General features: G+C 39.9%; 1 protein-coding gene across 2 annotated transcripts; it reads right to left on the bottom strand.

Moving 5' to 3' along the window:
• Nucleotides 1–161: 161 nt before the first annotated feature.
• pkd2 (polycystic kidney disease 2) lies at nt 162–25,937 on the bottom strand. 2 transcript variants are annotated; one of them, XM_038278616.1, is made up of 15 exons: nt 25,168–25,937; nt 21,675–21,788; nt 19,856–19,989; nt 19,504–19,754; nt 19,188–19,412; nt 15,015–15,243; nt 14,328–14,498; nt 14,073–14,254; nt 13,862–13,982; nt 13,671–13,769; nt 8,933–9,054; nt 8,724–8,841; nt 8,472–8,632; nt 7,682–7,829; nt 162–873 (listed from the first exon to the last, which is right to left on the bottom strand). In XM_038278616.1, the coding sequence occupies exons 1-15, from the start codon at nt 25,556–25,558 to the stop codon at nt 676–678; spliced, it is 2,664 nt and encodes an 887-aa protein (XP_038134544.1). In that variant the 5' UTR covers nt 25,559–25,937; the 3' UTR covers nt 162–675. The 2 variants fall into 2 exon arrangements, with proteins under 2 accessions (XP_038134544.1, XP_038134543.1); XM_038278615.1 differs by having other exon boundaries at nt 8,472–8,635; nt 25,168–25,558.
• Nucleotides 25,938–27,877: the final 1,940 nt, after the last annotated feature.

The following is a 27,877-nucleotide window of genomic DNA, read 5'->3' as shown; positions in this document are numbered from 1 at the left end:
TATGAAATGTGGTTATGGGAACCAGCATCTGGCTGCAGATGTGCAATAATTTTGGTTAGACTCTGTGTAGAAGCATCTCCAGGATAGGTTGAAAGCTTTAATAGGCTTTATGAAACAGGACTCTGATCTTTTACTAACACCAAACATGAGACAAAAAAAACTTTTTTTACTTTTCATTACAAATTTTATTTTGAAAAACAGATTAAAAACAAGATTGTCAATCAGAGATTTTAAGGTAAATGCACGGGCTTCCCGTGAACACTAGTCGCACTCCAAGTTGAAGTTTGTTTTAAGTTACAATATGTATCATAATAAAATCATAAGCTGATTATTTCAAAGCTTAACTGATGAGCAGAAGATGAGTAAATATGACAGGAAGTCCACTCTTATTTATGTAAACATGAAATGTTTGGAAAATGTGGCAGTTAACAATCAGAGTATAACTCATACACAGAATATCTGATATGCTTATAAGGTGGTTTAATGCTATTATGCTTCATCCTCAGGTGTAGCTTGTGCTTCTCTCATCAGAATAACGCTTCTTGATTGGATAGATTCTCCATGCAGAAAATTAAACACATTCAGCATCATATTTGCTTTGAAAAATCTCCAAATTTGAAGTTTTGTTTTTCAAGTCTCTTTCTGGATTGGGGTCATTTTTAACTCGTCAGGTGTTTAGACGTGTGCGCCTCCATTTGAGCTCACGTCGAGGCCGTCTGCGGAAAGGGAGGACGGGGGACGAGCCCGTGGGCCCGCAGGAGTGTGGCTGACCTGGGAGCCCAAGTCGTCTGACTCCCAAAGCTCCAGCTCGTCCCTCACAAGTCGCTCCATCTGGTCCCTGTGGACGTCAGTGTCCCGACCCAAACGCTCATCCTGCAGGTAAAAATAGAGCATTTTTACACAGGGATGTAAGCACAGCTGAGCAGCAGTAGACTGTATGTAGGATGCTCAGATCTGAACAATTAAACAACAACAAAGACAGCAAAAAAGTTAAAAAAATAAATAAAACCCTTTACACCTAATGTCTGAACATGAGGCTTTTACTTGCCAGAGTGCTTTATGTATTAGCCGGCTGCTGGAGGAAATTAAGGAAAAAATTATTCTTCCTTCATTAGGCTCTGGTAGAAAACAGAATTCATAGTTCTGTCAATAACTGAATGTCATCCAGGTCTAAAGCAGCAGAGCCGCACCAAATCATCCCACTACCTCCACCATGTTGGGTTTTGGCATATTTCTCTGAAATATAGGCCGTTTGTCAATATGTGTACTTGTGCATTCTCGTGTACTAGTGAAACGTCCTTAGCCTTAGCCCTAGTACTGCTCCAATTCACAAGATCAGAAGTACGAGAACGGACAAAGTCCCCAGATGTTGTTCTCACCCCTCCCTATTTACCCAGCATGCATCAGAGCAGACTTGTCTGTTCTTGAGACTGACAGCTCTCCCAGCATGCACTGCGGCAGCAGCAGCTTTCAATGGAGCGCTCACAGAGCTCAGAGGATTAAGTTAAAAGTTTTATTTTCTGTTGTTGTTTTTAGATCATTTATACATTATACTTTAAGCGTCACCATTTACAGATTTAATGCATCAGTAAAAAAAAAATGTCCGAAGGTGAGAGGACCACGGCAACCAGCGAAGCTCTGAGGGCCCGGGCTAACCGCAGCCCGTCTGCAGCAGCCCTCTCTTGGTATAACCGTGTGTGAAGGACCGCTGCCTATGATGGCGGTTTATTTCTTTTATTTGGCAAAATGTTCAATTGATTTGTGTTTATCTGACTGTGTTAATTATTATTCCCCGTCTAAATGAAAACAGTCAGAATTCATTATTATCTAGAAACTATTAATAACAGGAGGTGAAATGCAGCTCCAGACGAGCAGAGCGTTTGGTGATGTCATCAGTACGCTTCTGTTCCAATTGACCGATATTTATGCTGAGTGCGCCCCTTCTCCCCAAGTCCTTACTTTCCTGTGTTCTTCTCAAGATATAATAACCGTTTTCCCCCTCTGTTATTAAAGTATAACCGCCGTCTATCACATACAGCGTCGCATCCTTCACTACATTTCCCAGCATGCACCACAGACCGGCCATCATGGCGGCGGCCGATCCAAACATTTCACCCGGTAATTTACACTAGTTCTGCAATTACAACGTCACCTTTCATTTAACATTTTACTTACTCACCAACATAGCGAACTCTGAAAGTATCCACTGCGTCAGCATCAGTATACATTCCGTAGTCGGCAATAAAACTTCCCAGTCAAGTTACACTTTCTCTTCCCTTAGTCCGTCAGAATACTGGTCCGTGTGGAAACACGTACCGCATCGGAGCCAGTCTCTTATTCATTGTCCCAGGGCATTGGAAAAGACTATTAGGGGGCAGGGGTGTTAAGTGGGATTTCAGTGTGTCTGATAATTGTTTGCATGATAATAAGTAGGTGAAATGGTAATGTTTGTATGGTTAAATTATTTCATAAATATGTATGTTTTTGTATGAATGATGATATTGTCTGTATTTATTTTTCTATAATGTTAACTGTGGTTTATTTGGGATTTGCCTTCCTGTTCAGTTGGGCTGTCCCAATTGGTTAATTATTGGTGGGTCTATTTAAGGGGCATACTCACAATGTCTTTGGAGGGCTGCTTAGAGGGCTGCTTAGAGGGACTGCTTGGAGGGCTGGTTGGAGAAACTCCTTTGGAAGTAAATAAATTGCTACACGCTTTTTAACTGGAATTTTGTCGTCCGCTGGTTCTTACCATTTAATTTTTGCAAGTCATCTGCTTACTCCTCCTCTGACGTGAGACGAGAGCTGGCGAGCCGTTTTTCTCACATGTGGTGTCAGAAGTGGGATCGTGGCGCCGAAGAAGTCTACGAAAAGGAGAGGAGGAGGAAGGCTGCAGTCAAGGTCTGCGATGTCAGTGGTCAGGCGGACCAAAGCTGACTCAATGGAGCTTCCTTGTGATGAGGAGGACTTGGTGGAAGAAGAGGGAGTCCAGCGCTCAGCTGATGATGCTGAGGGTGGAGCCACAGGAGGAGCAGCTGAAGTGTCCGGGGAGCTTGACCTGCGTTCACTGTACAACCTGCTACAGACTGCTATCAAGACCCAAGAGCATGAGTCCTACAAGCATGAACAGAGGTGGCGTAGCGTTCAGGTCCAGTTGAACAATGTGTGGGATGAGTTGGACTCTGGGCGAGAGGGGCCTCAGCGACCTGTGTTTGAAGCCGCTGTACCAGCACTGCCAGTCAGGCCACCAGTGCCATCTCCAGAAGCCCAGCGGAGTCCGGCAGCCACACCACCAGTGTCACAGCATCCAACGGTGCCACCTGAAGTTCTGCTGAATCCGGTGGTGGCGTCGGCCGCACCATTTCCTGTGCCAGTTCCAGCAGCCTCACTGTATCCAGCAATCGACCCAGCAGCGCCGTCCCCAGTGGCCTGGACCAGAGCAGCAGTGCCAAAGCTGGAAGAGGGGGACGACATTGAACAGTACCTCACAACCTTTGAACGACTTGCTGTCGCCTATAGGTGGCCGAGAGCCAACTGGGCTGTGTACCTGGTGCCATATCTTACCGGCCGAGCCAGGGCAGCTTATGTGGCAATGGACAGTTTTGATGCCACGGACTATGATAAAGTGAAAGACGCTATTCTCACCAAGTTCGAGATAAATGAAGAAGTCTACAGGCAGCGTTTCCGTGATCCAGAGGTCAGGACAGGGGAGACTCCACGGGAGCTGTACAACCGCCTGATGGACCTCTACAGGAAGTGGATTAAGCCATCCGGGAAGTCGGTGGAGGAAGTAGGAGAAATTCTGGTCCTGGAACAGTACCTGCGTACCCTAGCTCCAGAGGTGCGTGTCTGGGTGAAGGAGCACCGCCCAGCTACAGGCCAGCAAGCTGCAGAGCTGGTGGAAGCCTTCCTTGCTGCTCGTCAGGGGCCAAAGATTTTCCGGGTTCAGACCTTCAGCCGACCAGCTATTGGAGGTAAGTCTGGGGGATTCGGTGGTGGAGTTGGTCCTAGGGGGTCCGTACAGAGTAGGATACCAGATAAACGGGCCTACCCTTTTCCTTCTACTTCACAGCCTAGACAGGCCCCAGCCACCTCACAGCCTAGACAGGCCCCAGCACCCACAGCTACACAGAACAGGACTTTTGTTATCTGTCATTACTGCAGCCAACCTGGTCACATGATTCGGGATTGCCCCGTTAGGAAAGCTAAAAACCTGTGTAGCCTGTCAGGGCCTGGAACTGGAGTTGTTGCCAGATTACAGACTACACCGGTCAAAGTAAATGGCAAAACTACAGTTGCTCTCTTTGACTCCGGTAGCATTCACACCTTAGTCCAGCCCCATCTGGTAAAGCAGCCAGTTGAGTTGGGGAAAGGGCAGCTCAGGGTTTGCTGTGTGAATGGAGATGAGCATGTTTACCCGGTAGCAGACATTTGTCTGGAGGTCAAAGGTCAGATATTTTCATTGGACGTGGGAGTGGTTAAAGGACTGAGCTATCCTGTAGTGTTGGGGCAGGATGTGTTAATTCTGCCTGAGCTTATTCAGTCTTCTGAGCCAGTTAGCCTGGTTGTAACCCGCTCTCAGGCCAAGGCTCAGCAGAAAGAGTTTCTAGAAGAGGTTACTGCCCGAGCCCTGATAGAAACTATGCCTTTTAGCCACACTGACATAGACTTCCCTGAGCATGAGAAGTTACACAAAGGCCGCAGACAGAGAAGAAGGGAAAAGCTATTGGGATCAGTTCAGAAAATGGCAGAGCAGTTGCCAGTTCCAGAAGTTGATAAAGCAGACATGTGGGAGGGCTGCTTAGAGGGCTGCTTAGAGGGCTGCTTGAGGGACTGCTTGGAGGGCTGGTTGGAGAAACTCCTTTGGAAGGTCTGCTTTAAAAAACTTTATTTAATGTCAGCTTGCTGAGAGGCTGTCAGTTTTTTGTATTGCCTGCAATGGCCGGTTTTGTTTTCTTTATTTGAAAGTATTTTGTTTGTTTTGTTTTTTTTTGTCTTCACCATCGCCAGTAAATAAATTGCTACACGCTTTTTAACTGGAATTTTGTCGTCCGCTGGTTCTTACCATTTAATTTTTGCAAGTCATCTGCTTACTCCTCCTCTGACGTGAGACGAGAGCTGGCGAGCCGTTTTTCTCACATGTGGTGTCAGAAGTGGGATTTCAGTGTGTCTGATAATTGTTTGCATGATAATAAGTAGGTGAAATGGTAATGTTTGTATGGTTAAATTATTTCATAAATATGTATGTTTTTGTATGAATGATGATATTGTCTGTATTTATTTTTCTATAATGTTAACTGTGGTTTATTTGGGATTTGCCTTCCTGTTCAGTTGGGCTGTCCCAATTGGTTAATTATTGGTGGGTCTATTTAAGGGGCATACTCACAATGTCTTTGGAGGGCTGCTTAGAGGGCTGCTTAGAGGGCTGCTTGAGGGACTGCTTGGAGGGCTGGTTGGAGAAACTCCTTTGGAAGTAAATAAATTGCTACACGCTTTTTAACTGGAATTTTGTCGTCCGCTGGTTCTTACCATTTAATTTTTGCAAGTCATCTGCTTACTCCTCCTCTGACGTGAGACGAGAGCTGGCGAGCCGTTTTTCTCACACTTGGCAAGGACATGAGTCCGTACTCGCGTTCTTTTGAATCGAGAAAAGGCAATAGTATAGACAGATTGAATAGATCACACACTTTTTAAAATTATAATCTTGGGGAACATTAAGATTCCTTTTGGAATTGTTGCCCAAAAGCTGCTTTGCCCCGTTTCTTTCACTCGTTACAAGATTGTGAGTCAGCTAGGGCTGAAACAATAAATCGTATTAATCATTATTAAGCATTTAATTAAATAAATTGTGATCAAATTAGATCAAATGGAGTATGCTGTCCATTCACTAAAAGAAGCAATTTGCTGAAACCCCAAACATGCACCACCATTATACAGAATTAAAAGTCCACTCAGATGTTACAGAAATTAAACCCATAATAATAAGATCTAAGCTCCCTCTGCACTATGCATAAATCAGCAGTGGAAGTGTGATAATATTTACTTCATGTAGAAATGTTGGCAATTTGGGCTCATAATCAAGCCACCACTAGGGGGCACGCATGGGGCACTGTAATTACATTTCCAGATGGCGGCTGACTTTTTTTTTTTTTTTTTTAAACCAACCCAGCAGCACACTGTGGTCTCAGGCACACCTAGGGTTGCCAACCGTCCCTTGGAAAACAGAATAATTCCGTATTTAGAAATAGAAGTACCTGTCCCGTATTTATTGGAAAAGGAACACACTTTGTCCCATATTTTACTGAGAGAGTAAAAAATAGTCAGTAAGAAGCTAATGGAAAATGAAGAACAAGGGCACGTTAGATACAAAACTTACGGTAAACTTGTTCCTGGGCCCTGTCCTGCATTGTGACCAATGAGCTGACAGCATATATGTAACAATCCAGAATCCCCTAATCCCATTGGTCGAGCCAAGTGTTGCTCACAGAGTACATAGCGGGAGACAACAGAGCAGCAGCACTCAAAGATAAACAACTCATCACTGCCACAAGAGCTCAGAGGGAATACAAGGGGGAAAATAATAGGCTATTGCTACATAATTTGGCACTGAGCTAATGATTTTTTTTCTGTTTTACAACTGGAGCCTACAGTCATTCAATTTAAGGCACAAATATGTTTACAAGTTTGCACAAGTTTGCTGTTGCACCAAAAATGTGCACTATTTATTTATTGTTTTATATTAATTTTTACATTTTGAAGTTAAGCAGGACAGGCTTAAGTTTAAAATACCTATTTTATTCAGCAAAGTTTGTTATTTTGTATTAAAGTGAATTGCTGGATAATAATTTGTTTACCATGTTTTCATGTCACTCACAAATATGCATCTAATTTAATGCAGATTGGAGTCAAATAGTTAAAAAATTATTTTACACACAAAGGGGGGTAAAAAAAAATCACCACGCCAGGAGGGGTAACGGCAATCAGCTCGTGCCAGTCAGCTGGCACGCACATGAGGTGTCCCCTTGGCAATGCTAGGCACACCTGAACTCTGGACAGGAGCGAATCACACTTCATGGACAGCACAGAACTCCATGTTCATATAAAATCATTTATGTCTTACCTGTGCAGAAAAAAAAAAACAAAACAATATTTGTTGGTTCCCACCAATCTGAGCACTCAGATCAGACCTGAAACAGTTCTCGAGAGACCTTTTAGTTTTTCATTATTAAGGTAGAAGTCTTACTGTTGTTGTTCCTGCACTGAGAGAGCAAGGGGACAGTGACGCCCCCTGTTGCTCTGCTGCCCTGTGCTCCACACACAAGCAGTCGGGTCAGTTTACCCCCATCCAAATCACCCTTCCTAGTTGAAAGGGATGACTTATCATTTCACTCCAGCTAAGCTTACTATCATCATAATATATTAATGGATGTTTTTATAAGACATTTTTAATCTGCTGAGGCCATTTATTCTGAATATTTGCGTTGAAAACCAGGAAATATGATCAGCATAGGCTTTATGAGATTCAAAGGAAGGATGTTGCTCAACACCTTGTGCAGCTCTTCTGACCGAGTTCTTGTTTCTGGGTTTTTCTTTTTGATTGCTTTGGATTGCATCCAAAGCAATCATCACACAACGTGTCACTAATGAAACACAAACTAATGTTGATCCTGAAGCCTCTTACCTCGATGACTCCGTCAAGCAGCCTGCCCAGCACATCTCTTCTTTTCAGCTTAGCTCTCTCCATTCCCTCCAGCTTCACAATCACTGCATCGATCTTCGACACGATGCTGCCGATGGAGTGCTCCATGCGGTCCACTCTCCTCACCAGCCTGCCAGACACGAGACAGAGAGGTTTGGAATGTGATTTGACCCCATGCTGTCACCTTTTGATGTCATGGTTTACAGTCTAATTAGAAACCGTTTTGGTTGATCGTCCTCTCCTGGTTTTACTAGTAAACATTTTTACCATCAGAACCAGGGTTACGTCATCGCTCTGGTTTCGATAAGTGCTCTAATCTACAACCTTTGCTAAAGTAAGCTAACATCCAACTTAAATACATTACTACCCCGAAGCCCTAACGTCTTCCAAGTGATTGGTTCTGCTTCAGAAAGCTTTCTCTCTTCCAGTGTTTCCAGCTTTGGTATCTGTTACTCTTGTCCATCTTTAAATGTTCACTTTTTTATCTTTAGACCAGCAGGAAAACCTCATGGATTCCCTCAGATCCATCAGCTGGACCTAACCAAAGGATTTCTTTTTGTAGCACCCTGAAAATGCTCTAATAATCCCTAGATTTAGCTAACAGGGCTAAGAATAAAGAGTAGACAACCTCTTTCGTCAGCACAAGTTATTAGAGTTTGAACCTCCATCCACTTGGCCTGATTAGAGGAAGGCTTCCTGTCACATGACTGATGCTGGGCTGATCTGTGTAGGACGTAACACAGCGAGGACAGTAAGAACAGGAGCTGCATACACTTGGAACTCTTCGTAGGAGACTCCCCCAGAGCTGCTGCCACGGCGACGGGAGCTGTGACCAGAGTCCTCATCATCATCCTCCTCTGAGTCATCCTGAGTGCGAGGGAAGCTCCGCCCACTGCTGGGTCGGGTCAGAGAATTGCGCTCCATCTCCAGGTCCTCCTAGCATATGAGCAGAAACACACTGAGCGTCTGCGGGTGTCCAGGCTTTTTTCTTCCACAGTAACAAGGCGCTCGCCGCGTCACTCACTCTCTCTTTCTCCAGGTCGTCTCTCATCTGCTGGTGTTCGTGCTCCGTCAGCTCAGGGTCGCCGTCCTGATCGTACTTGGCGAAGATGGCTTGAATCTCTGCGTCCGTGTGTCCTTTTCTGAAGGAGACAAATAAATCGAACAGACGGTGAATTTAAGAACAAAAACAACCTTTCATCAGCTCTGGATGTGGTTGGAGACTCCCGTTACCCTTTCAGATCCTGACGGAGCTCATCAAAGTTCATTTTAGCGCCTGCTTGTTGCAAACCATTGGAAATGGGATCCACGGGCGTTTTCTTCAGCCTTAGCTTCATCAAAGCTTTGTTGCAGCCCTGTGGGGAGAAAACGGACTGAATTACTTTTTAAATAAACACGACTGTGAACATGTTTTATATCAGGTCCCACTGGCTGCCATTGCTTTCCTTTTTGTAGTCTTTACAATGACCATCTAGTAACTTTGCATTAATCTCAGCATCTTTCTGCTTCAACTGATCCGTCATCTCTTCCCATCATCTATCCGTTAGTTTTTCACTCATCTCTTAATCCCGTCACTCTAACTTCAGCCTTTATTATCGTTATATCAGTTATCCTCGTCTATTATCCTAAACTCTATGTTATCCCAGTTTTCTGACTCTTCTTCTTCATGCATACTTTTATTTTCCCTCTCAGCTCTCATTCCAATATCACTAAACTGATCTGTTTTCTTTTAGCCAATCCAACCCATTCTTATCTCATAATAAACAGCTAGTCCCTGAACGGATTAATCCTCCGTAATATACTTCCTGAGTTAACTCTAACAGTCTTGGACTGGTTGCATTGTCCTAAACCGCATCATCACAGACGGAGGAAACCCAAACACCGATTTAATGATGTATATATAGCCATATTCAATATTAAAGGCTTGAAAGCATTGGTCTGGTTTTAATGCATTATATTACTGAAAAACATTTACCTTTCAGTAATATTGTACTTTATTAAAAACAATTGTATACCCATCGTTTTGTCTCTCATCTCAAGAACACCATCCCTACTGTGAAGCATGGGGGTGGTAGCATCATGCTTTGGGGGTGTTTTTCTGCACATGGGAAAGAGTAACTGCACTAGGGCTGCAACAACGAATCGATAAAATCGATAAAAATCGACTTTTAAAAGCGTTGGCAACGAATTTCATCATCGATTAGTTGTGTCGAGCGATTAATGCGTAATGCAGCTGGTGCCGTGGGACGCCTCCCCCATCCCAACCCCGTTCTCCCGCGGCACTCCTGCAGGAGTCCCTCTCAGCGCTGCAGTCAGAGCCGCAGGATGTTTACCCTCAGCGTCCAGACTGCAAATGAAGCGCGCATTCGCCGGGATTGACGGCGCAAATTGATGACAATAATAAAAACTAGCCTGCGCTTTTTAAAGCGAAAAAAGCCGTAACATGCAACTTTTGTAAAAACAAATGAACATGGCACAGAAGCACCACTGTTATGATGCAGCACCTGAAAAGAAAACCCGTTGGAGCCTTCAATGGCAGTGAAGAGAGCTGATCAGCAGGATGAGTAACCGTGTTTGTTTGGTTTTAAAGTGGGGAAACGTAACGTTAGTTTCTCAGGTAGCTCATCTGATGCTTTCCTTACCTTGTTAGTAGGTTACAGACAGTGATAAGGTTGGCTACTTATTTTACTTTTAATTTCATTTGAATTAGCTTAAGCAGCGTTTATATTTTCTTTATAAATAAATTAACTTGCAAATTATGAGGGCAAGGCTTTTAAAGTTTAAATCTTCTGGCAAAGATAAAGTAAAGAAGATCCTGCAATTTATGGAAGTAAAGCAGAATAAAATCCAGCAAGATCAGTAATATGTCAATTAATTATATGCCACATTCCCATGTAAATATCTGTCTTTGGAGGATGTGTTTTTTTAAACACCCCTAGTTCTCTCATTTTTATTCCAAATACAATTTATAATTGAATTTGAATCACATGGCTATTTTTATCTCTATGGTTCAGTATTTTCTCAAGTAGCAACTTTAACTGCTATACTTTCCTGTCTTAAAAGGCAGAACTCTTCTAGTCTAAAAAAAACTCATTTGTTGAAATGGGGGGGCCTATTGTTTGATCCCCTAAGGGGCTTTTAAAAACAAAAAAGGCTTTTTTTTGCACTTTATGAAACAAAGTAGCCTATATTTTGTGGATGTACAGCTACATTTCTCATGTAAGTTTGCGTAGTTTTAACACAAACATTTATTTTTCATATTGCACCAGTACAGTTAATGAGCAACCTGTACTTGTGTGCTTGTTTGTTCTGTCTAAAATGTTTATTTTGGAATAAAGAGGTTAATATAAAAAATATTTTTTGTCTGATTCATCGATTAATCGAAGAAATAATCGGCCGATTAATCGATTTTTAAAATAATCGTTAGTTGCAGCCCTAAACTGCACTGTATTAAGGAGTGGATGATTGGGGCCATGGATTGCCAGGTTTTGGGGAACAGCCTCCTTCCCTCAGTTAGAGGATTGAAGATGGGTGGAGGCTGGGTCTTCCAACATGACAATGACCCGAAGCACACAGCCAGGAGGAGTGGCTCTGGAGGAAGCAGATCAAGGTTCTGGCGGGGCCTAGCCAGTCTCCAGACCTAAACCAGATAGAGAATCTTTGGAGGGAGCTCAAACTCCATGTTTCTCACCAACAGCCCAGAAACCTGACTGTTCTAAAGAGGATCTGTGTGGAGGAGTGGGCCAAAATCCCTACTGCAGTGTGCAAACCTGGTGAAAAACTACAGGAAACATTTGACCTCTGGAATTTCAAACAAAGGCTACTATACCAAATATTGACATTGATTTTCTCATAATTATTTGCTGCTGTATTATACAAATAAAAAAAAAAAATATATATATATTGTGATTTGTGGATTCAATTTTTTTATATCATGTCTGATTTCTAAGTGGGAGAACTTGCAAAATAGCAAGGAGTTCAAATACGTATTTTTGTATATATACACGTATATAATATTAAATTTCTATTTATTATAACTTTTTATTTTATTATTTGAAGTATTAGTGTAAATTTATTGTTTTCTTTAATGGTAGGGTATGTAAACTTTCAAGCACAACTGTATACTTAACAAAAATTATGTTAGTAGAAAATGATATTTAGACAGCTCTCCTCGTCTTTGATCTAAGAAAACAAAGCATTACTTTCAAAAACATTACATATAATTAAACTGAATATGATTGAAACAGATTAAAATAACATAAGGGTTTACACAGGAAAGAGTAACTCAACTCTAATTTAATGCTTTTTAATGCTCTTTTAATACTCTTAAAAATAATTTCAATGCCAGCAACAAGTACCCATGATATATATATATATATATATATATATATATATATATATATATATATATATATATATATATATATATATATATATATATATATATATATATATACAGTATTAGGGATGCAAGATATAATCGGCCCCCTATCGGTATCGGCCTGTATCGGCCTTAAAACTGAATATCAGACATCGGCCACCCCACCGATATTTAACCCGATATTTGATCAGCTTCTGAGTTTCTAAAGTCTAAAAAAAATAAAAAAATAAAAATACTACTTCTTCCTCAAAAACTTCTTTTTTACAGACTTAAAAACTTCTAAAGACAAGGGAAAAAATATTGATACATTAAAATATCACAATATCTTCATATGCTGATATATTGCCATTTAAAAACACTATATCAATCTCTTTTACTAATGAAATATTGCTATATGTCATCGAAATGTTGCCATATTTTTATATGTTGATATATTGACGCGGTATCAATCTATTTTACTGACAAAATCTCACAAGAATTTGCTAAATATCACGAGAGTTTATAACAGAACGATGAAATTTCACGAGATTTTTAAAGTAAAATAGATCGATACCGCGTTTTTAAAAATCAATTTGATATCAGCATATGAAAATATATTTGAGTATATTATTTTTCAAAGTGTCAGAAATGGATAACAAAACCGCTATTTTCAATGACTACTTATTTTTGTCCAGCTTTAAAATCGGTATCGATATCGGTTATCGGCTACATGAGTTTTAAAATATCGGCATATCGGATATCGGCCAAAATCCCAATATCGTGCATCCCTAATATACATATATATATATATATATATATATATATACATATATAATATTGTCATCTTTACCGTCGACAGGCTGCTGCCACATCCCGAATTCTCGTTTTCCAGCCACTTTTGTTGAAATGTACCTTATCCCATTCTTTACGATAAACCAGAAGCAGTTCCGCGCATATCTCACAAAATTGTTTTTATAAATTTATTTTATTATATAAAGCATTTTAAATGATAACAACGATAATAACATTTAATGAATTTTAATGCCGATTAAGGCCTTAATTTAAAAAGTAATAATTTAATGAATTTTAATGATTTTTAGTGACCAGCGGAAACACTGAACATACTTCACATGGCTAACAACACAACTTTCATAGGGAGTAAAACCTCTCAATCAGTAAGCTTTTTCATAATTTAGCGTATTTTGTGAAATAATTACCTAAAGTAATAGGTCTGTTACAGATTTTCCTGTATTTTGAACGTACCAAACTATTGGAAGCCCAAGAAACCTAACTTGGTTGGGACAACCCTCTTTTCTCCAAGGCTCTAGTGTCAAACTGATTGCCAGTGTTAGTTCTAGTCCTAATGGTAAACACCTAAAACTTCCTTTACAGGAATGTAAACCCCTAACCTAACAAAAAGCAGTAAACTCACATAGCTGATATGTGACACCATGAATGTAGTTGACACAGCGACATACAACTAATCCTATTTTCATGTAATTCAACAGCACATTTTTGGACAAGATCCAGCGTTTCTGTTTGAACCCCAGTAAGAGATAAAAACAAAAAAAATCAGAAAAAAGAAAAGGTAAAGGTCTGCCAGTTTGGTACCTTCTTGATGAGGTCCGTCATTTCCATCTCAGACCTCTGCTGGGACATATCAGCCTTCACCTCAGAGTATGTGTCATTGATTATAGCCAGGAATATGTTCTATACGGACAGATCAAAATGTCAACCGCTTTGCCTTAACAGGATTTTTTTCAAACGTGTTTTGTTTTTTATCACGTTTAATCTGAACTCACCATTAATATAAAGAATATAAAGAAGACAAACGTAGTAAAATAAACTGGTCCAAGGACTGGGTTTGCCTCCTCGATCTCTGAGAAGTCAAAGTCGCCCAGAATGATGCGGAACTGGGTGAACCTACAAAAAAAAACAATGAAACGTTGGACATACGTGTAAAAACGGAAATCGCTGTGAAACGCAACTGGAAGGATGAGAAAAACTAATTACACGCTGGCTTGGAAGGTGCTGAAATCATCAACTTGAGTTCCAAACACCAAGTAGGCGAGCTGAGCGTATGCCAGGAAGATGATGAAGAACATGATGGCGAAGCCCACAAGGTCTTTGGCACAGCGGGACATGGTGGTGGACAGCTGGCTCATGGTTTTGTTGAAGTTGATGAACTTAAACAGCTGGTGAAGGGAAGCCACATGTTACGAGATGATACTTTAAAGAACTACAGAACTACCGTATGAGGACACGTACCTTGACCCAGGAGAAAAAGACAATAACCGCGGCCATGTTGTTGAACTGGACCTGGAGGTTGGCCAGAGCCTCGAAGCTGGGGTGAGCAGAGTAGTTCTCCAACAGCCCACCGAGCAGATTTCGAGCCATGGCTGTTCTGGTTATGTTCATTATAATGGCGACAACACTAAACTGTAAAAAGAGGAATTAAAAAAGGAAATATAATTAAGCTCTCCAAAAATGTTAAAAAAAAACAATCCACTGGACTTGGTTTCCAAGTTTGAAGACGTTTCAATTCCCATCTAGGAGGTTTTTTCAATTAAAAATGTCAGAATTAGCCATGAGTTCGAGGCTTTATAGAGTGAACCAAAAACAAAGAATGTTTTGGCTTAGAAAACATGCAAATTGAATCAGACAAAAGGGTCCGTCCCTTAGAAATGGAGGTCCTTCGGGGTATTTGTTAGCCTCCAATACCCGTGATAAATTTTTTAAGCCAAAACAAGGCTTTGTTTTTGGTCCACTCTATAAAGCCTCAAACTCAACACTAATTCCGGCATTTTGAACTGAAAAAGCTTCCTGGATGGGAAGCGAAACGTCTTCAATCTTGGAAACAAAGTCCAGGATGACTGAGAATCTTCAGGAGCATAATCAAACACTGCAATTCAATAAATGTTATTTTAAAAAACAGAAAGGAGCCTTGATACGCACCACAACGATCAGAACATCTAGACAGTTCCACATGCTTTTGAAGTAGTGCAGCCGGTGGATATGGATTTCCAGAACCTCCTCCACCACGTAGTAGAGGATGAAGAGGCAGAAGGCCACCTCACACACACAGACGAAGTAGTCCCAGCTGGACACGTATCGGATCAGCCGCACCGTCTGGAAGTGCCAGGAGGTCACAGCTCCTCCGGTGGCTGGAAACTCCACCAGCAACCTGATGAGTCCAAACATTAGTGCTCGTCTCATGATGAAGGAGATATTAATGAAAATTATTTTAAAAAATCTATTAAACTTTGAACTATTATATTTGTTTTTGGAACTTAATTCTGTGAAAGCAGCCAAGAAATATCATGTGTCAAATTTTACTGTTGATGGATTTTTGTAACCTTAATTTAAACTTGTTTTTACCTTGTTAATAAAACTAGTTTCAGCACCGATTAATCATTATTTTTACTCAATGTAAGGAAATGGTTTGCAACTAATTATGGTGCAAAAATCTTTCTTAATCGTTATATCTCTCGTTATTAACCTTAATTAGAAATAGCATAACTTTATGTAACAATAAATACATTAGAATAAAGACAAGAATAGTAAAGCTTTTAATGTTGTCATTTTGCTGTTGCTCTTTTACTTTTTTACGCATAATTGTTTACTTTGTGCAAAAGGCAGAGGTTTGTAAAAACTAGCTACATTTACTTTAGTAACTCTTAAAAAAAACTTTTAAGGATAGTTTAAATGCATTTTACTTTTTACTTTTAATATAGTGAAACCATGTACGGAGGCCTTAGTCCTCGACGCGGCCGACCCGGGTTCAAATCCAGCCTGTGGTCCTTTTCCCCATGTCTCTTCCCCTCTCTTGTACCCCCTTTTCTGTCCGCCCACTGTATAAAAAAAATGAGTCACTAGTGCCTTCAAGACCTAATAAATATATATACTATGAAGAAGTTTTAATTCTTTTATTTGACTAATATTTCTGGCTACTCTACCCATCGTAAGCAACTTCACCCAGAGAAGAGCGGAAATGTTTTAAACCAAACTACCCCAGAGACACACGCCTGGAGTTTATGTTAAACTGAAACTTCTTTCTAGTTTCATATGTTTAAACTTTTCTATCTGTTGATCCTGCTGTGTCAATTGAGGTCAAATCAAAATACAGCAAACTGTTTCCTGTATCTAGAAGTAACTTACCCTATTCTAACCTTTATACATACAGTTAAGATCAGTGTGTGAATGTGTGCATGAATGGGTCAATGAATGTAGTGTAAAGCGCTTTGGTCAAGTCTGCTGACTTGAATAAAAGCGCTATATAAGTACATGCCATTTACTATTTAACATATCTTTACTATGTTTTATAACAAAAGAATATGTTGCCTACAAAAAAGTATATTGTGAAAAGTGTTTCTTCCACTCCAAGTTTTTTTTATTTAATTATACTTTCTTTTTATCTCATTCCTTTAAACACCAACGTTTGCATATTACATCTTTAAAATATTAAATCAGATATTATGATCACAATTGTTAGTAGATCAGTCACTTAATACTTGAGTAGCCTTTTTTCCAAATACTTTTAAACACTTTTATTTCATTGTTAATTCTGTTTAAAGTAACAAATTATAATAAAAAATGTCTCTGGACCTTTACTAGCTGTTGATTTTCTTTATTCGGACCCTGCTGATTTTTAATTGGTTACCCCTGATCTAGCAGATTTAAATCATTTTGTAATGTCTCCAGTGGCCTTAAGGGGTGCAAAAAGTGAAAGTTTGACGTCTGGCGCCCCTAGTGGTTATAAAGCTATCATTTCCAAATAAATCATGTTCTGTGGCAGACAGAGGCATGGGTGGTTCTAGATGGGGGCCAGCAGGGGGCAGTGCCCCTGCAGAACTGGTACTGCCCCTGTACTGAAAACATATACTACAAATATGGAAATTTAATAAAGCACATTTTTCTTGGACTAAGTGTATTTTCCCCTTAGTTTGAGCAGGTAAGTTGGAGAATTTGCTAATGGAATTAGATGATTTAGGTTTATAATGGCCCAAAAAAAATTATATGCATAATATTTATCTTATTTTAAGAGAACATTTACTCATTCCATTGGCAGATTAACAAAGTTACCTGCTCAAATGAATGCACCACATTTTTTTAAAAGACAATTTTACTTTTTAAATCAGTTTATTTAGTTTAATACAAAATAAATGTGTTATGATACGCGCTAATTGTCCCTTGGACCAACTTAAATATTTTGCGTTTACTTTAACAATCACTTTGAAATTGCAGTCAGCCTTAAACTTCAGTGGTACCAAGATGGGATCAGTCTTCATCAGTTAGATCAGGAGTTCCAAAAAAATAAATAAAAAACAATCCACTGGACTTTGTTTCCAAGTTTAAAGATGTTTTGCTTCCCATCCAGAAAGCTTTTTATATTCAAACTGTCAGAAATAGCGTTGAGTTTGAGGTTTTAAAGCTTAAGTTAAGGTTTAAATGCTATTCCTGACATTTTGAATTGAAAAAGCTTCCTGGATGGGAAGCGAAACATCTTTAAACTTGGAAACAAAGTCCAATGGATTATTTTTCATTTTTGTTTGTTGGAATGACCTGGACCTGGACTTAGATCAGAAGTCTACAACCTTGGCTTTGTGGCTCAATTAAAGGTATAGTGGAGGATATTAATTTTCAGGGTGGATCATCAAAATAAGGGGTTACTTCTAATTGTCAATCATTGTGGTGATCGGTTTACGTAAAAGGCCGTCCTACGTGCTCGTCCCCATTTTCACTTACCGGTGGTGAGTCTGACATAGTGGAAAAATTGCAAATCTTCTTTTGGAGAGTAAGCTTGTAGGAGTGACGCAAACAGCAACTTTTAAACGGAGCGTGCCCGAGGAGAAATGGGCTCGTGCACACACTTAATAGGCATTCCCTCTCGGGAGCAGGCACAGGGTTGTGCATGTGCATTTTTTTTTTAAGTGGCAAAGTTGGGTCTTTTCAAAAATTTATGAAAATCCTCCACTATACCTTTAATACACTAAAAAATTAGCCCTTGCCCTGTTTGTTTGATTTTTATGTTTGATACTCTTTTGTTGTGGCCCCATTACAAAACACTGGCCCCATCTTGGCCCCCCTTGTAAAGTTCGTCTCGACTCACTACTGACAGAGGTCAGAGACCGTTAATCTGTGTAGGTCAGCTGCTGAAAGCCTCGCTCTCTTAGGCCCCCGTCCACACGAAGTCAAAACGAACACGAAACGCAAATTTTTTCCAGAACGTTTGTCGTAAAGATGGAGACGTAAAATAAATGTGATCGTCCACACGAATACATGAAAACGCTACAAAATGTATGCCAGGCCTATAAGTGGCGCTGTGGTGCAAAAGCAAAAATAGGCGACGAAATGTTGGGCATGCGCACTAATATTTATACATGGTTGCCCTGCGGATCCATTTTCGTGGTTCAGTCAAATTCAGGTGCTGAACTATGTCGTCGATATTGCTCTGTTCTTCCTGGAGATATTCCAGAAGAAGAAGATTCTGTTGTAAGCCCGACAGCAGGGTGAGTAGCATGAGCAGCAACCATTCAACACAGTACGGCGCCATTGTTGTTGTGATACTGTGTCGCGCATGCGTGTTTAGAGGCGACGCTATGACGCATGCGTGTAAAAAAAAAATGCGGTTAGAGCTTAAAGATGGAAACGCGAAAACGGCGTTTCAAAATCTTCCCACTCTGAAGGCTGAATAAAAAAAAGATCGTTTACAGACCCCCAAAACGCCGGCTTCGTATGGATGAGGCTGGTTTGGTGAAAAATTTGTGCGTTTAGGCCAGGGTTTGGTTTCGTGTGGACGGGGCCTTACTGTCTAACTGGATTGCAGCCATATTTAAATATGTAGAAGAGATTAAAGTTTCCCTGTTAAATAGCTTCTCTGTTCCTCACTGACATGGAAAAAGACCAACTTTAATTATGCTTTCCTCTGGACCAGCTTCGCCACTCAACAGCATTTTTGCTTATGAAGTCTGGTAGTAGTTAGTAGGGAAACCACCTAACAATCAAGCTTAAAATCTTCTTTTGTTTATCTAAAAGCTACCTGCTAAATTAGCTCCTCCTCCTCTTCTGATGTAAGCATGTTATCGGAGTCTGCAAACTAAGCGAAACCATCACTGTGAGGACTTTTACCTTGCAATGCAAAAAAGGTTTATGTTCCCGTTGTAGACTGAGAAGTCAAGGAAGACTGCTCTGGTGCCTCTGTCCAGCCACAAGTTGTCTTTGAGAAGCTGCAGATGGTTAGCTGACTCCTCCTTTGTTCGGGACAAGTCCTGGTAGTACCCTCCACCTCCATACTTCGACACCTGCCCCCAGTGGCTGCTGCTGTTCATCTCACTCTCTGGAGTGTACACCCACCTGTCAAACATCCAGACAAAGAGAGACTTAGGATGCAGCCATGCTTTTAAACATCTCATTTGCTACGATTGTTAGTTATGTATGAACTGACGCTGTTCCATTCTTTGGACCAAAGGGGGCGGTGTCCTCATTGCTGGGGGTGTATATGTTATAGCAGTCATGAAGCTCATTCCTCAGGTCTTGGTGGACAGAGCAGGACTCATTGCGGACCTTGACCTGCCGGAGCCGCGGTACGCCGAGGAGAAGGTTCTCATAGTAGATGAAGCTCTGATTCTCAGGCAGGCTCTTGTTGTTGTACCACACCTCCCAGTACATGCCGCTGAGGAAGGGCCCCTGGGTGAACTGTAAAGGCAAAATAACACTTTTTCTTAGACATATTACACAAGAAAGTGGAGTTTATACATTGGTGCTCCGGTGATAAAGGCAATCTGTCTCTATTTTACCTTCCAGAAGTCCTCCATGGTGGAGAGGCTCCTAAATGTGGTTGGCTCCCCAGGAGACAGTGGTGTGTCCAGGAAAAGCTGGGACATAACTTTGGTGTAATGGTACATGTTAGAGTTCACCATCCCATATGTCACTGCAGAAAAAAACAAAAAAACAATGATGGTTTAAATTCCTTTTTCACTAAAAGATGTAATCAAACTCACAATAAGTAGCACTGAATGATTCTTTTCCCTTTACAGCTATTATAAAAACAGAGCAGGGGTTGACGTTAAGGATTTTTACCATTTGCCCAGAAACAATTTTTACTTGCCCAGTATAACATTTGATAAATATAGTTCCTAATATTAATTTTTGTAGATATATCAATGAAACATGTTTGTTTTTTAAATGTTTTTTGTAATTCAGTATTTTTTAAATTTACAGGTTCCTGGTGTGTATATGCATGCGTCAGATAATGAACTCAAGCCTACATTACCGTGTTAACATGCTTTTCAATCCTTCCTGCACATTCTTTTCAAACTAAACTTTGCTTTAAACTGCTGTGTGCTTGGAAAAATATAAATTGTAATGTTAAAAATCTTAAAAAAAACTTGACAGGTTAAAAACTTACACTACTACTACTCACCAATTTAACATGTTTAACTCTATAACATTTAAATGCACCACTACAATGTATAGGAGAAAAAAATTTGATGAACATTTTTTAATGTATGACCACTGTACACAAGACTGCAATATGATAGAAATATTTACACTGTGTGCATACAGTTATTATTTTCCTAATCCCTGACTGATCATTTTTAATCTAGCGTGTATTATAGTTTAGATTAAATTCATCATCCAGTTGCTGCTCTGCAGAATTCTCTCCCCAAGAGCTGAATCACACCATCTAGCGGAAAATCACGCGGCTTTTTCAAATCACGTGAGAATGTGTACAAAACAACAAAAATGGCGCTGACAACGCTTGTGGGTCGTTTTCAGTGAATGTGGGTGATTTTAAAGTAATTTTGAGTGATAAATAATTTTTTTTTGCGATCATTGCACTTGCCGAGCGGGCAAATGAAATGAAATTTGTACTCTCCCGACAATAAAAACTACTTGCCCCGGGAGATCGGGCAATGGTTAACATCGAGCCCTGCAGAGTATCCTTTCTTTAATTTGAAGATTTTGCTTTTTGGCGTAAAGATATAAAATATTCTGAATTTAACCTTCAGTGGAAAAAAACCCAACAGATTCAGCATTAAGCAAGAAGGGTGTGCTTCGTTTTCATTCACAACTTAGCAATTTTTGCTCCATCTTGATTGAATCACCTATAAACTGTATTTCCAAAAGATTTTTATTATGTCTTTTCTTTAAAATGACAAAGAGGGAATGTAATATCTAAGTTTGTTTGAGCTCTGCAGTGCAGGTCTAATAGCTGCCTTCAAAGTTCGGGGAAGCTAAGCTGTCCCGTTCTACACTGATGTCTGCCAGAAAATTATTTCCTGATCCACCCTAAACCACATCATGAGCTTTCTTCAGCAGTAAAGGCCAAAAAAAAAGGAACTCTAAAGTTAGTCTTCTATTAACACAACATGCAATAATACCATGTAAGACTGGGTACTTTAATTTGAATCATTGTTGAATTTACATCTTCATCAAAACCTTTGGAATCTGGGTGAATTCCTGCCAATCTCATTAGGCTTGAAGCTGGAAAATAGCTGGTGGCGGGAGCTAAGGGGTTGGTACCATATTTAAGAAAAAAACAAGGACTAAAGAATCTCTGCAGATGGAAATAAAACTGAGCTTTGCACAATTTGATTCTGTATGTTTACTTACGAACGCAGACAGTGATGAGGAACCCGACATATGTGAGCATCTCCCTCAACACATTTCTCAGGTACCTTTCTCTGCTGCTGTCGCCGTCCTCCATCAGCTCAGTTCCCCACAGAGCTGCAAAGGAGGAGGTTACAAATCATCTCAACATTTAAAAACACAGCATGCTTACAGGTAAAAAAAAATAAATCAGTTCAAGCGTTTATACTGATATTTTAATCAAAAATAACCCTGCGATTTCAATAGGACCAGCACAAAACAATAAGTAATTTCTATACGTAATAATAGCACCATTAACCAGATTTAGGGCTTCCCACAATGGCTCTTCTCCTTCCATTTCACTGCCATTATTAGTTTCTTATCCTCTTCACTACATCCATGCATCTACGCTGAGGTCTTCTACTTCAGATAAACAGATTGTGCTCCTCTAATGAAACTAACAATGTATTTTAATTTTCAATTAATGGTTTATTAGTTAAAGATTTAATCCATTTGATCATAATAGCGTCGACTTAAATGGAATTTCTCTTAGTGTTGTAGTGTTACAGTTGTCCACTAGAGGGCTAGAGCAGAAAGATGAATGGATTCAGTCTGGTCATGATTGTGCTGTTTAATGGGGACAAGGATGCAGAATAAACATAATGTGGTTCTGTTTCTAAATATAAATACTTATACTGGATAAACTCCATACACTGTATGTTTTTTTATGCAGTTTTTGGGACGATTCTCCAGTCGTGCGTGAATTTTTTCGATCAGAGTGGGTTTCAGCCTCCTCGTGTGTCCTGCGTTGTGTGGTGTTCAGGGGGTAGGGTTGTCAAAAGTATCGAAACTCAAAAAAGTATCGATACTGAAATGTTGTATCCGGATACAATACTCGTTTTTAAAAGTATCGATACAGTGCCGTCACCAGTGGCACCTAAGCAGTCATTCATCTAAAGTGCAGAATAGAGGGAAATGCACTTTCATAACACTGTGTGATTCAATAATTCTGTGCACTCTTCAGTTTCAGACTTTTTTTTTGTAACAGGTGCAGCTGCTGAGAATTATTTTTGTTTCTTAACCGGTTTGGCTAGTGCCATTGTTATGTGTGCAAAGCTTAGCCAAGGAAGGAACACTTCATTTGAATTTTATAAGTTTTTTTATCAAGCTTGCTTAATATTATGCACAGCATACAACCTTTATTGTGTTTATTTATTGTATTTTATTTATTAATGAAAATATTTCTGTAGACTTTTGGAGTCTTTGTTTTTTTCCTTGTGGTATCGAAAATGGTATCGAGTATCGAATATTTTCCTTAGTATCGGTATCGAGTTGAAAAGTTTAGTATCGTGACAACCCTATCGGGGTATCGAGGGGCGATCAGTCTCTCACGGCCATCTCCAGATCAGGAATCGTGAGGTCGGGAGAAAAACAAACATGTTTGAATTCCAGTCAGATTTGTGAGTTGTTTTTGAGTAAAGCCTGCTGTTGAAGCAGAGCTGCGAGCCTCTATGAGCCGATTTACCAGAACCTGGAGTACTGTGCATGTGCAAAACAAGGGAGTTCTTCATCTCCTTCTTCCAGATTGACGTGTCCAACCATTGCCATCTCTCGGCGCTCAGTCCGACGTGTGGTTTTTGGACGTGCAGAGTGAGCAGGTAGATCGCATCAGAGCGTAGGGCCGTACAGCGTATGAACATACATAGTGAGCTGTGAACTTTTAAACCCTGCGGTTTCGTCGTACGGTTTCAGCTTTAGCTTTGTGCAACAACTGAAAATATGATACAGTGTATGCCCAGCTTTAAGTTATCACCTAAATGGCTCCCATTCAACTGCGCTGCATGGAGGAGCAGCATGACTTCTCTGCTGTGCTAGTAGAGAGAGCATGTGAAGATAGAAAAGAGCACTACACAAAATTCTCGCAATATCATAGAAAAAGACATGCTAGCAATAAGCATGGTAGACCGGAGAGGCTTATGTTGGCTAATGAACTTTATAGCAGCATATAGAACCAAATGTTTAACATTATTCTGAGAATTTAAAAGTGCTGCTAGCAGCACAAAGTCAATAAAAAAGTTAGCTGATTTTTAAGTTTTATTTCAGTATATTATGAGAAAATTCAGAATTCTGACTTTTTTCTCAGAATTTTGACTTTGATATCTATTTTGGATCTTAATGTAGATGAGAACCATGTGGGAGCACTCAGCTTCACTGACAAAGATGTGAGTTGTTTGGGATGGCCAGTAACACATTGGTGGAAAATGACGGAATTAGGCAACTTTTCTGTGCCCGAGGGGTCCCCGGTGATTGTATTTCATTAATGAAAGAGCACAAGGTGATTAAAACAAGAGAGCTAGTTTAGTCTGTAGACAAGGCTATGTCTTGGTGCTTACATGTTTGTTAGCTGTCAGAATTCAGCCAGAATTCTGAAATTGAAGTCAAAAATCAAAGATTAAAGTCAAAATTGTGAAGAGAAAGTCAGAATTCTAAGATTAAAGTCAGAATTGTGAGAAAAAAGTTAGAATTAGGGATGCACGATATAATCGGCCCCCTATCGGTATCGGCCTGTATCAGCCTTAAAACTGAATATCGGACATCGGCCACCCCACCGATATTTAACCCGATATTTGATCAGCTTCTGAGTTTCTAAAGTCTAAAAAAAAAAAAATACTACTACTTCTTCTTCCTCAAAAACTTCTTTTTTACAGACTTAAAAACTTCTAAAGACGAGGGAAAAAATATTGATACATTAAAATATCAATATCTTCATATGCTGATATATTGCCATTTAAAAACACCATATCAATCTCTTTTACAAATGAAATATTGCTATATGTCATCGTTATACTACGAAATCACCCGAAAATTCACGAAATTTTGCCATATTTTTATATGTTGATATATTGATGCGGTATCGGTCTATTTTACTAACAAAATCTCACAAGAATTTGCAAAATATCACGAGAGTTTTTTAACAGAACGATGAAATTTCACAAGATTTTAAAAGTAAAATAGATCGATACCGCATTTTAAAAAATCAATTTGATATCAGCATATGAAAATATATTTGAGTATATTATTTTTGAAAGTGTCAGAAATGGATAACAAAACTGCTATTTTCAATGACTACTTATTTTTGTCCAGCTTTGCCATCAGTATCGATATCGGTTATCGGCTACATGAGTTTTAAAATATCGGCATATCGGATATTGGCCAAAATCCCAATATCGTGCATCCCTAGTTAGAATTCTTGGATTAAAGAAAACATTTTGAGAAAGAAATCAGAATTCTGAGATTAGTCAGAATTTTGAGGAAAAAAAAGTCAGAATTCAGATTTTTTTTTTCTTTCAGATTATACTGAAATAAAATCTAAACATGTTTCTTTAGTTTTTTCAGGGGCCCTAATCCTCTTCTGTATAACTAAGTGTCTTTTAGAAACAAAATGTCCCTATAAATAGTTCTTTCTCTAAACCTCTATTGAAGGCTGATTCTTCGTGGTCTAATAAACCTGACTTACTTCTGATTTTCTGGAGGATGTGCTTCAAACAGCTGCGGGGCTGCCGCCTGTCCTGCTGCCGGCCATGGATGGTGGGGGTCGGTGTTGGGTACAGCCCCCCTCTGGTGATGTGGGCGCTGCCGCTGCTGCTGCTGCCGCTGGAGGCCGTGGACACAGACCTCCGCCCGGGACTCGCCTGAGGCCAGTCCGCCTCCAGGATTTCTTCCTCCGGCTCGAACACCGGGTTGTCTCGGCTCCACGCCTGCCTGGATGGTGGAGACGGTGCACCGATGATTCCTCCCAGAGCCATGTCTGGGTGCTGGATGTTCTCCATTTCTATCCCCTCACTGGAGCCCGCTGCTCGGGGCGACCTGCCCGCCTGGCTCTGGGGTCTGACCCGAGAGGAGCTCATGGTGGTCCGGCTAGCTGCTCCGATGGGCGACCATGGGAATGTGAACGACCATCCACCGAAAGCACAATAAGCCTAAAGAAAATTTACTCAAATGTACAAAAAAGCCTTTTTCAGTCCTACAAACTGTTTCCGAACCGTTAGAGACTTCCCTCGAACCAGAGTCTGAGAATCAACACATTTCGCATTAAAATAAAACCCCAAAAGTTAGTCATGCAGTTAAATATAAAAGGTAAAGTGAGCTCCTTTACAGGAGAAATGGCCTGAAGTTAAAAAGCGAAGATGTTTTTCTGACCAGGAACAGCCATCTTGTTCCTCTTGGACCATTCCAGCAAACTTTCTCCTTTTTTTCCGCCTCTCCTTCCTTCTGGACTCAGGTTACATCAAGGCATGGCGTCGAAGTGGAGGATGGAAAAAAGAAAAGAAATGATGGAAAACTTTTTTCTTTCTTTTTTTTTTTCACTTGAATCGTTTGGAACATCTGGACGTAATAATTACAGTGTTGTACGGAAGAGGTAGTTATATGATTAGCCGTCCAGTGAATACTTTATCAACTTTATCAACATGTCGGAAACAATTCTTATTTTTTTATTTACAAATTTCTTTCCACATTTTTCCAGAATGTTTTGAAACTTTTTAAAACTGCGTTAAAAGTAAAAAAAAAAAAAAAAGGAACAAAATGGCACTAAAAGAAAAAAAATCCCGTTTCATGCTTATGCTTGTTTTGGTTTGGGGTTGCTATGGCAACGGGGTGTTTTCACTGCTAGACTAGTGCCTTTCAGATATTCTTCTAATAAAAGATAATCAATATAGAAACATAAAATGTTCTGTTGTATTTAGTCATATTTCTCCATCTCTATTTTGGGTTAATTGTTTTATCTAATATGTTCAAATCATTTCATTTCTGAGATAAATTCTATATCACTTGTATTAAACTAATTTGGTAAAACTATCTTGAATATGAAAAAAATGTTAGATTTTATTTCAAATTCTGTATTTTTTAATGAATAAAAACATTAAAAAATATATAAAATATTGAAATAAGATAATTAAAAAAAAATCTGTATTTAGTAGTGTTGCACCAATACTAGGGGTGTAAATCACACCCATCATGGCGATTCGATTCAGTATCAATTTCCTGACCCTGTCAAGAAACAGTGTTTGTTTGGAGGACCCAAATGCAGAGACCAGTAGGCAGAGGTGAATTTAAGTGGGTTTATTAAGGTTCACATGAACTGAGGCAGGAATCAGAATCCAACAGAAAATTACCAAACGACGCAGAACCAAGGAGACATCAGGGGAAAACCAAACTTTAGGAACCAAGGAGAGACGAGGAAGGCAGACAGACGATTGACGAGGATCCAGCAAACAGGAACTGAAGAGGGAGGGCTTTTAAAGGGGACAGAGACAAAGAGAGGGCTAACGAGGGAATTGAAAACAGGTGAGGGTAGAACAGAAAACAGAGCAAGGGAAAGAGGACACAAGAGGGCAGCAGAGGACAACAAATGGAAAACCAAGAAAAACAGGAACTAACAAACCAAGACTTTGACAGACCCAACGATTTGATTACTTTCCATACTCAAGAACACACCACAATACGATTCAATTCGATTGTTTGTTTTTGTTTTTTTACCTTACAGGCTAGACAATGTGTCAAATTTGATATAAATCAATGAAAGTTGTAATATTATTATGCATTTTATTTGAGAAACAACAGCAAATAACAGAAGTAGAAAAGTCTGACTCTACCTAGGCTTATGAAAACCTCAATCACTGAAAAATAATAAAGCCTCTGTGTTTACGCAAGTGTTTGTGTGCAAGCGGAAAGAGAGTAGTGGCTAAAAGAAGCGAGGTAGGAGGGCAAATAGGTTTAGCGCCTCCGCAGCACAGGAGTCAGAGTTATGTCCAGGAGCAAATGGATAAAAGTAGACATGGAAAAAAAACAAACATGAATCGATACTCTTGCAAGACGTGTCAATGCATCGGATCATTGGCTGTTGGATCGATATATTGCAACAAAACGATTATTATTTACACCCCTAACCGATCCAGCACTAAAATGGTGGTATCGGTATCGGCGAGTACCAACAAATAGGACACTGATACCATTTAGAGAGCCAAAAGTTTATTCAACTAGTGTCACCCATTCCAGGTAGGCAATAAAACGTTCTACTGGATTTACTTTGTATTAGTCTTTTTCCTGCTTCACAAAGGCAGGCAGCAGCTTAACAAAGCCATGATGGCAATTATTTTACATCCAACTAGTATGCAGTTCTTCATATATACACACACACATCACTTTCAAACAGATGGTATCGGTAT

The sequence above is a fragment of the Cyprinodon tularosa genome, unplaced genomic scaffold (assembly GCF_016077235.1).
Source record: "Cyprinodon tularosa strain WSP-4 unplaced genomic scaffold, ASM1607723v1 ctg142, whole genome shotgun sequence".
NCBI lineage: Eukaryota > Metazoa > Chordata > Actinopteri > Cyprinodontiformes > Cyprinodontidae > Cyprinodon > Cyprinodon tularosa.
The sequence above is the reverse complement of the archived record's forward strand: the minus strand, read 5'-3'. Positions and strand labels throughout refer to the sequence as shown.